The following is a 9,659-nucleotide window of genomic DNA, read 5'->3' as shown; positions in this document are numbered from 1 at the left end:
AGAAAAAGAAGAAGCTCTTGCAAGTTGTAGCAAACTAGCAAAATTCAAAAAAGTCAAAACAAACGCTCCTTTGTGGCTTTGCCTGTCTAACGATTCATTTATATATTTTTATTTTATACAATTTATTTACAAACGTCAGATATTAAAAAACAGTGGTAAAATACAAAAAGAAAAAATAAAGAAAAAATGGATCCGATGCAGATCAAACAGCAAGCCATTTTCCGCCTGAAGTAGATTCAAAATCATTACCTCCGGCCCCAGCCCTCCAACGGCTATTCTCTCATCTTTCTCTCTCTATCTTCCCGGTCAGTTTCTCTCGCCGCATTGTCAGATTCTTCAATCGAACCATAGTTATCTCTCCATTTCTCTCTCTCTCTCTATCTTTCTCGTCGACAATGAAGCCTATTCTGCAACCGAGAAACGAGGCCTCGGTGAGTCCGAACCCTAGCTCTGTAAAGCAATTGCAGAAATGGCCTACGCCGCCGCTACCGAATTCCAGCGGCAGTAGCCGGAAGCAGAGAGTTCCCAAGGAGAATGCTCCGCCGCCAGATCCGTACTCGTCTCCGTCGGCCGCGATGAAACATAAGAGTCCGCTTCCTCCTCGGCCGCCGAACTCGAATCCTCTGAAGCGGAAGCTCATTATTGAGCCGACGGGGTCTGAGACTGCGGTTTCTGGCTCTTCTGACTCCGGAGTCAAAGTAATTTCTTTGAAAATCAACCCCGTTCTTGTTATATTCTTTATCATTTGATTTGTAACTTGTCGTTATTTCATTTCTACCAGTTTACTTAAAATTCAGCTTGTTAAACTCGTTGATTTTTATTTCTTCTCTTTCAATTTAAAATAAAATTTAAAACGATACGATTAGGATTCACTTTTGGAAGAAAATAATAAACCTCAGCTGTTTATTTTAAATGCAAAATAGTTAGGATATTTATTCTCTTTTGTGTTTAGATTTTAAACCTTATTGTTCAGGTTTATTGGCTTAATTGTGTTTTTCTAGATCTAGTGGATGTTAGGGCATTCTAATGATTCTTAAAAAAAATAATCTATATAATTGAGTAAATTTTAGTTGCATTTTGGATTATGTATTTACTCTTCTGAGTTCTGGCTGAAGTTGGGAACAAACATTTTTTTTTCCCTACTGCTTTATATGGTAACTTGGAAAAAGGCAACAAAACAGAAGAGCAGATGTAACTTGTTCTTCTTTTGCAGTTATATCTTACTAGAGATAATAATGGTAAATTCTCTGTTCATATATACCAGGTTATAGTGAGAATGAGGCCACCAACCAACGGTGAGGAAGATGGAGACATGACTGTTCAGAAAATCTCCAGCAATTGTGTATCTATAACTGGACATACTTTTACATTTGACTCTGTGGCAGACACCCAATCAACACAGGCAAGCTAGCATTATATTGATGTTTTCAGAATAAAAAGAAAAACTTGATTTTATCAAATGGAGAAAGAAAAGCATGTTAAGATGTTTCTCATTGGTCGTTTTCCAGCTTGATATATTCCAGCTTGTTGGTGCACCTCTTGTTGAAAATTGCCTTGCTGGATTTAACAGTTCAGTTTTTGCTTATGGACAAGTATGCTTTTCCCACTTATCTCCTACTCTCTGGTTCTTGTAATCTATTCTTAAACTATAAAAAATTCAGTACGTGCAATTTTCTGCCACTTTAACACTTTTGGTGTTGCAATGCGGTATAATATACCTAAATTGAATTAATTAGACTGGGAGTGGGAAGACATATACAATATGGGGACCAGCCAACGCCCTGTTGGAAGATAACTTATCAAGTGATCAACAAGGCTTGACACCACGTGTTTTCCAGCACCTTTTTACAAGAATTGAACAGGTGATCTTCTTTTGTCTTGTTCAGCTTGTGATATATTGTTGCATGTGGCAATTATACTCACACATATAATGAGATTTAATTTAACTTTTTTTTTTTTTTGGTTATTCAGGAGCAAATTAAGCATGCTGACGAAGAGCTCAAGTACCAGTGTCGTTGCTCTTTTCTTGAGGTGAGTTTCTGCATGGATCCTTTTTAATGACAAAAATATGTCCATAATTTTACATTTTTACTCAATCCTTTGTGTGTGGAAATTACAGATTTACAATGAACAGATTACTGATTTATTGGATCCAAATCAAAGAAACCTACAGGTAAAAATTAAATGGATACATAGTACTGAACCCCATCACCCTTGATTTTATTTATGTAAGCATTTCTCAAATCTGGGCTTCCCTTTCAGATACGAGAAGATGTAAAAACAGGTGTTTATGTCGAAAACTTGACAGAGGAATGTGTTTCTACTATGAAGGATGTGAAGCATCTTTTATTAAAGGTTTGCACTTCTTCATTGGTTATTATTATTATTATTATTATTATGAACATGAATTCATGTCTCGGTTATTTGTCTGAGAATACATATATAGAAATGTTAACACGTTTTCATGTCTGGTTGTTAACCATTTCTCTGTTGTGAGATGTTGTAACTGACAAGGCAGTTTTACTAATAAAATTTAATCCAGGATAAAACAGTAAATTGTTTTATCTTTTAAATGTCATCTACTATGTCTGTGTGAAATATAGAAACTGGAGTGAATGGACAATTTTTTTGGTTCCCTCAAGTCCTTAACCATCTGCTTCCAAGATTTTACCGATAATATCTGTTTCAAATGTAGTGGTTCACTATCGCACTGTATACTCCCATTCATAGGGAAATGAAAGTAAATTGATTGAAAATGTGATATAGATATTAGATATTGGATGTGGCTGATAGTAAATTGGATGTTTTAGATGGATTGCCCAAATGCCCATGTATATCTCTATTACCTGTATATTGTATAATCATGTAATTTGTCTGCCTTGCTGATACATTATATATATATATACACACATTGTGGTTGTAATAATAGTATGGCGTATGGCATAATATATTGTTTGCAATTTCTGTAGGGATTGTCAAATAGGAGGACTGGTGCAACAAGTATAAATGCTGAGAGTTCACGTTCACATAGTGTATTTACATGTGTGGTTGAATCACGATGCAAGGTAACAATCCCCTGCTTATCGAATTAATGGTAGACAATTATATTTTATATCTTTGAAATGTAGAGGAAGTTGAATTTCCAGAGAAGTCTGGCTTTTCTCCTAGTTGAACCAACATCTTTCATGCTTTAAAAGATCTCTGATAGTAGTAATGCTCCATGAGCAAACATGCATGTACTTGGTAGTGTAATTCTCTCCTTTTCTCCCTAAACTTCCTATTCATCCTAATTTGGTGTTTCAATTTACAGAGCATGGCAGATGGCTTAAGCTGCAGAAAGACAAGTAGAATAAATCTAGTTGACCTTGCTGGATCAGAACGACAAAAGCTGACAGGTGCAGCTGGAGAGCGATTGAAGGAAGCAGGGAACATCAATCGATCACTTTCTCAGCTTGGGTATGGCTGCAAATTATTGAAAAGTCTTTGGTGTTTGGATGGATGTGTTATGTTCAAGAATTTCACTATATTTGCAATTTCTATTGCAAATTCATACATCCCACTCAAGACTGTTCTGTGAAGTGCTGCCTTATGAATTAGATAAACTTTTAAGGCCTGTTTTTGCTACATGTAGCTAATGTCTTGTTGAAGCAAATATTTAAAACAATGTCCTCTGCAGAAACTTGGAGTATGTATTATTAAGGCTTTTACTGATAAAATCTTGATTAAACTATGAGAAAAAAAGATGTATAGTGGTAAATGTTCACTCTGTGGAGAAAGACATAGGTGTTTGCACATAAAGATTTATACCAATTACTTGAAGTGGTAGAGATTTATGCACATAACTTTAGTATAGATGTTTGCAGGATTACTACGGAGTTTTATTTCTTCTTAGTTTTGTCTGAAACTGATTTAAATATTTTGTGGAAAATTAGGATGGATCAATGGATGTATTTTGGTTACTTGTTTTTGTATCTGGTCCTGATTTCCATTGTTTCTTGAATCTCTTAGGAACTTAATAAACATTCTTGCGGAAGTTTCACAAACAGGGAAGCCAAGGCACATTCCATATAGAGATTCGAAGTTGACGTTTTTATTGCAGGAATCCCTAGGTGGGAATGCAAAACTGGCAATGATCTGTGCCATTTCTCCTTCTCAGAGGTGAATTGAACCCTGTTAATGCTTCTTTTCATATATATATATATATATATATATATATATATATATATATATATTAATTCTCTGTCTGGTTCTTTTCCAATATGTGGGAATTTTGACATGAAAAATGCAGCTGCAAGAACGAGACTTTCAGCACACTGAGATTTGCCCAACGTGCAAAGGCAATCAAGAACAAGGCTGTTGTCAATGAAGAAATGCAGGATGATGTGAATTTTTTGAGGCAAGTTATACGGCAGTTGAAGGTATATACTATGTCTTCACTCTTTGAATTCTCTTTTCCCTTGAATTGTTCTGTTTGGGAATACAAAGTGATAAGTAATAGTGTACTATGAAGTGTTAGGCTTCCCCATGTACTTCCTGAGTGATATCAATAAAATGAAAACTTTGCTTTTGTTCAATCTATTTTCTTCCTATTATATTACATTATTGCATTTGTCCTTTAATGTCTTTGCTTTGTTCTTCTGGACAGGAGGAACTAATTCAAATGAAGACGAATCAAAAAGACCAGAATGGAAATTATTCTACTGGATGGAATGCCCGGAGAAGTTTGAATCTGTTAAAGTTTAGCCTCAATCGATCACTGGCAGTACCTTTTGTAGATGATGATGGTGATACATTAATGGAAATTGTTGAAGAAGCTGAAAGACTAGATCTCCAATCAAATGCATTTAATGTGGAAACAGGGGCTGCATGTACTGAAGAAATTGCTCATGAAGATATGGATGAAGAACCGACTCCTGAGAAGTCTCCAAATTGCTCATCTAATCTCAGTATAGTTCCATGTGATATTCCAAAGTCTCCTACTCAAAGTGTTTCACCAAGGGTGGTTAATACTGGCAGTAGGAAAAGTCTTAGGACTTCATCAATGCTAACTGCCTCTGAAAAGAACCTTATAGAAAATGAGTTGGATGCCTCAAATTCATCCTTGACAAAGCCCTCAAACAGCACTTGTTTGAATACTCAATCAACACGAAGTAGAAATTGTTTTAAGTCAACTGAACATTTGGCTGCTAGTCTTCATCGTGGTCTTGAAATCGTTAGCGCTCATCGACAGAGTGCAGCTTTAAGAAAGTCCTCATTTAGATTCTCTTACAAACCTGCTGAAATTAGAGCAATAGTACCAGTTACTAAAGTTGATGTGGGTGTCCAAACTGTTCTTAATGACAATGAGTCATTCCAAGAGGGTTCACTATACTTGTGTAGTAAATGCAAGACAAAAAATTCTTTACAAGAGCCTAAAGATGCCAGTGATAGTTTAAATCTGCAGTTAGTACCTGTTGATGGGTCACAGTCTTGCGATAAATTCAAGGTTCAAGTGCCTAAAGTAAGTTTCTGAAGCCTAGAGTGGAATTTAGAGATTAATTTTGTCATAGTTGTTCTTATGTCTCTTTGACAATTTACTTTTCAGGCGGTGGAGAAGGTCTTGGCAGGAGCTATACGGAGAGAGATGGCACTGGAAGAAATATGCTCCAAACAAAGTTCAGAAATTATGCAACTAAACCGTTTGGTAGGTTATCTCACTCAATCAAGAACTGTAGTTTTCTTTCTTTCAATTTGTGTGACCTTTCTTTTTACTACCAATCACAGATTCAGCAGTACAAACATGAGAGAGAATGCAATGCTGTAATCAGTCAAACACGAGAAGATAAAATTGCACGCCTTGAGAGCTTGATGGATGGGGTCCTAATAACTGAGGATTTTATGGAGGATGAGATGTTGTCACTTACTCATGAGCATAAGGTATGCCTTTGCCCTTTGGCTCTTTTACTTTAGTCATGTGGATTCCTTTCCTCTCATCATGCATTGTTTCATTTGGTTTCAGATTCTGAAAGAAAAATATGAAAATCATCCTGAACTTTTAAGCACAAAAATAGAACTGAGACAAGTACAAGATGAACTGGAAAGGTATCGCAACTTCTTTGACTTGGGTGAGCGGGAAGTACTGTTGGAGGAGATTCAGGATTTGAGAAGTCAACTGCAGTTTTATGTGGAATCTTCACCTAAGGCATCCAAAAAGCAAAGTCCATTACTGCAATTAACATATTCATGTCAGCAAAGTGTGGGAACACCTTTGTCTGCAATTCCAGAACCAGTGGAGGATAGTGCTGAGCATAGATCTTTGTCTGCAATTCCAGAATCAACAGAGGATAGTGCTGAGCAAATACTTGAAAGGGAGAGACTGCAGTGGACTGAAACAGAAAGTAAGTGGATCAGTCTTGTGGAAGAACTGAGATCAGAGCTTGAAGCTAGCCGAGCACTAGCTCAAAAGCAAAAGATTGAACTTGAAATGGAGAAGAAGTGCTCAGAAGAGCTGAAAGAAGCAATGCAGATTGCAATGCAGGGTCATGCACGCATGCTTGAACAGTATGCTGATCTCGAGGAAAAACATATGCAACTGCTTGCTAGGCACAGGAAGATCCAAGATGGAATAGAAGATGTAAAGAAAGCGGCTGCAAAGGCTGGAGTAAGGGGTGCCGAATCTAGATTCATAAATGCTCTTGCTGCAGAAATTTCAGCACTTAAAGTGGAAAGAGAGAAGGAGAGGCGATATTTCATAGATGAAAATAAAGGACTTCAGGCTCAATTAAGGGACACTGCCGAGGCTGTAGAGGCTGCTGGTGAGTTGCTTGTACGGCTAAAAGAAGCAGATGAAGCTGTTCAAGTTGCTGAGGTAACTTTAGATTCTATAATTTACTCGTTATCATTTATTCTCTTATACTATTTTATGTCACTGTTCTGAAGATGGATGTGGTGGTGTCTGTTTGTATTCTGTGTGCGTATCTTTTCACGTTCTTTAAAATTTTGCTTTCTCCAAATTTTCATTTGGATATGGGGAGGGGTGGATGGGAGCAATCTATATATGCATTGCTTGCTTAAGTTGTTTCTTCATAAATCATAATGAATAGATTTGTGATACTGCTCCCTTGTGCACCTAATTGCATGTAAATGTCATTATTCTTGTGAACACAGTTAGGCCGCTGACAACCTTCTGGACCATGTTTGTGTAGTTATTCAGTTTGTAGACATTATTGCAAAAGTTTCAGTACAAAATAAATCAATAAGATGCTACATGTTTTGATTTTTTTATTTTTTATTTTTGAAAGCAAAATGTTTTGATGTTTTCTAGTTTCTACTGTAACCAGAAATTTGTATATGGTTTCAACTAAGATGCCAAATTCTTACAAAGGAATATGCAACATCGTTTCATTTGATCACAACGATCTATGTCTATACAATCTTAGGTGCTTCATAACATACATGGGTCCATGTCATTGTAAAATTTTCTGATTTCAGGTGGTGTACTTCTAGTTTTTACCTTCTGGTATATATTTATCACATCCAAACACTGAAATATAGATTATAACTTGGTATATATGTTTGCATGTTAAAACATTGGCACCTTATTGTTTTCTGATGTTTTTGCTATAGTTAATACATGTATTTACTCATGTCCAGAATCTATACATAATGTTACCCCAAAAAAAACTGCCTGCAAGGCATAAACACACTCACACTCTGCTATGATGTGCAGAAACGGGCCACAGGTGCGGAGCAAGAAGCCAGCAAGGCTTACAAACAGATTGAAAAATTGAAGAAAAAGCATGAATATGAAATCAACAGCCTGAAACAATTACTTGAAGAATCTCGAGTGCATAAAGAAAAAGAAGCCGTATATGATTCTGTAGAGGCATGCAGTGCGGGTAAGTATGATGCTGCAACACAGACACAGAGCTCTGGTGATCAACGGTGGAGAGAGGAATTCGAGTCACTCTATCAGACTGAAGAGGAGCTGGCAAAATTAGAACCCACTTCATGGTTCTCTGGTTATGACCGGTGCAACATATAGGACAGATGCTTTTTTTTTTTTTTTTCAAAACCATATAGAACGTGATGTTGTATGTACCAATGTAGTATGCTCTGTTATACAGATTAAAGAATCTTTTGGCCTTTTACCAACTTTGTGTTCAAATTTTATGACATATTGTTTCAGAGGTACTTGGAACATTTGTTGTTCTGAGACTTGTATCCTTGCCAATACAGTTCACATGGGTATATGCTCACTCTAGAGTCTAGACACAACTGAAATCTCCAACGTTATCTTGTTTGTTTGTTTGATACTGAACTTCTCGGTCTGTGTGTATGACCATGTTTTTTCATATTACAGATTTACAGGGACAAGAACAAACTCAAACACATGCATACAGACAACCGCTGCAACGCCTGTCAAATGTGTAAGGGTAGATTAGATAACTCATTAATTTAATTGGTATTTGCTTATGTTGTTCTTGATCCTTTGCTTGTAGTCACACCAATAGATGCTAAATTGCACGTTTCAAGTATATGGGTATTGAAACATGGATAGATCAACAATTTTTAGTTTACATATTACGAAACACAGATAATAAATTGTGTATCTATAAAAATACTATTGACAGATACCGTTGTCTCACTTATTATAAATGAAACAAGCATTATTGAAGTTAGACAATTTATTATGAAATGTTTTGAAATTTGGCGAGTCGATATTCATGCCATCTGTTGGATAAGGTGTGGGACTAGGAGGTGAGACAATGGGAAGTGTTGAAAGATATGAAGAATGAACATTGATGTTTACTAGCTTAGAGATCATTTAATTTCTGGGTTTGGATGTCAAGATGATAGGAGGCAGTGGGGTCTGTGGGTGAGACTAGTCTGCCATTGCCTGTGTATATTATAAAATGGGTAGCTTGAGGGTTGAGGCAGACAGTGTACACAAGCAGTTAAACTTGGGCAGATATTGTAGTCCATCTTGTCAATGGAGACCATTCAACAAGTAGCTTGTGGGATTGTCTTCTCTGACATGTAATTCTTCCAACTAGTGGACCATTCTTCTGCCCACAAATTCCTCTTTCACTCAAATAGAAGATGGAGAAGCTACCAAGTAGGCTCCAACCCTAGCCATATGTTAGCCATTGAAATGAAAGTATATCCATTTGGACCATTTCCCCTTTTATTATTGGAAAGGAATAGAGATATGGCCCTAGCTAAAGAGTAGCTTCAGCTTGCATTCCATGTTTATTTTGATGCAGATCCATGCAATTTGTTTATCCATGTCATTTCACTTTTGACAGTTAATTTATTAATACAACTATATTATTTTGATTTACGAAAAACAGTCATTAAAGAGCATTCGTAGCTGACTAGTTCAAATCAAGAAAACTATATATAACTTTCATGGAGAGTTCAACTTGAAGTCGTGTGGTATTCAACTCGGTTGGAATTACACACACACACACACACACACACACACACATATATATATATATATATATATATATATATATATATACAATAAAATTGTGATTATCTCTAAAGTATAGTCTTTTCAATATCACATGTAACATTTATTTTAAAATTGCTAAGTAGCTTGCAAACTTGCATTTGGGGGACCAATTTTTTTAAAATAAAGCATGACCCACTCTAAATTAATAAGGAATCTACAT

General features: G+C 36.2%; 1 protein-coding gene across 3 annotated transcripts; it reads left to right on the top strand.

The window, feature by feature from the left end:
* Positions 1-236: 236 nt before the first annotated feature.
* LOC109162110 (kinesin-like protein KIN-12B) lies at positions 237-8,237 on the top strand. Of its 3 annotated transcripts, XM_019310802.1 has the most exons (17): positions 590-628; positions 663-698; positions 1,265-1,402; positions 1,509-1,592; positions 1,737-1,862; positions 1,972-2,031; positions 2,120-2,173; positions 2,263-2,355; positions 2,970-3,065; positions 3,311-3,456; positions 4,009-4,158; positions 4,289-4,418; positions 4,646-5,500; positions 5,585-5,683; positions 5,764-5,916; positions 5,999-6,847; positions 7,709-8,237. In XM_019310802.1, exons 3-17 carry the CDS (start codon positions 1,277-1,279, stop codon positions 8,021-8,023), a joined length of 3,336 nt encoding a protein of 1,111 aa, XP_019166347.1. In that variant the 5' UTR covers positions 590-628; positions 663-698; positions 1,265-1,276; the 3' UTR covers positions 8,024-8,237. The 3 variants fall into 3 exon arrangements, with proteins under 3 accessions (XP_019166346.1, XP_019166348.1, XP_019166347.1); XM_019310801.1 differs by having other exon boundaries at positions 237-698; XM_019310803.1 differs by lacking the exons at positions 1,265-1,402; positions 1,509-1,592; positions 1,737-1,862; positions 1,972-2,031 and having other exon boundaries at positions 237-698.
* Positions 8,238-9,659: the final 1,422 nt, after the last annotated feature.

The sequence above is a fragment of the Ipomoea nil genome, unplaced genomic scaffold, assembly GCF_001879475.1.
Source record: "Ipomoea nil cultivar Tokyo-kokei standard unplaced genomic scaffold, Asagao_1.1 scaffold2926, whole genome shotgun sequence".
NCBI classification, from domain to species: Eukaryota; Viridiplantae; Streptophyta; class Magnoliopsida; order Solanales; family Convolvulaceae; genus Ipomoea; species Ipomoea nil.
The sequence above is the reverse complement of the archived record's forward strand: the minus strand, read 5'-3'. Positions and strand labels throughout refer to the sequence as shown.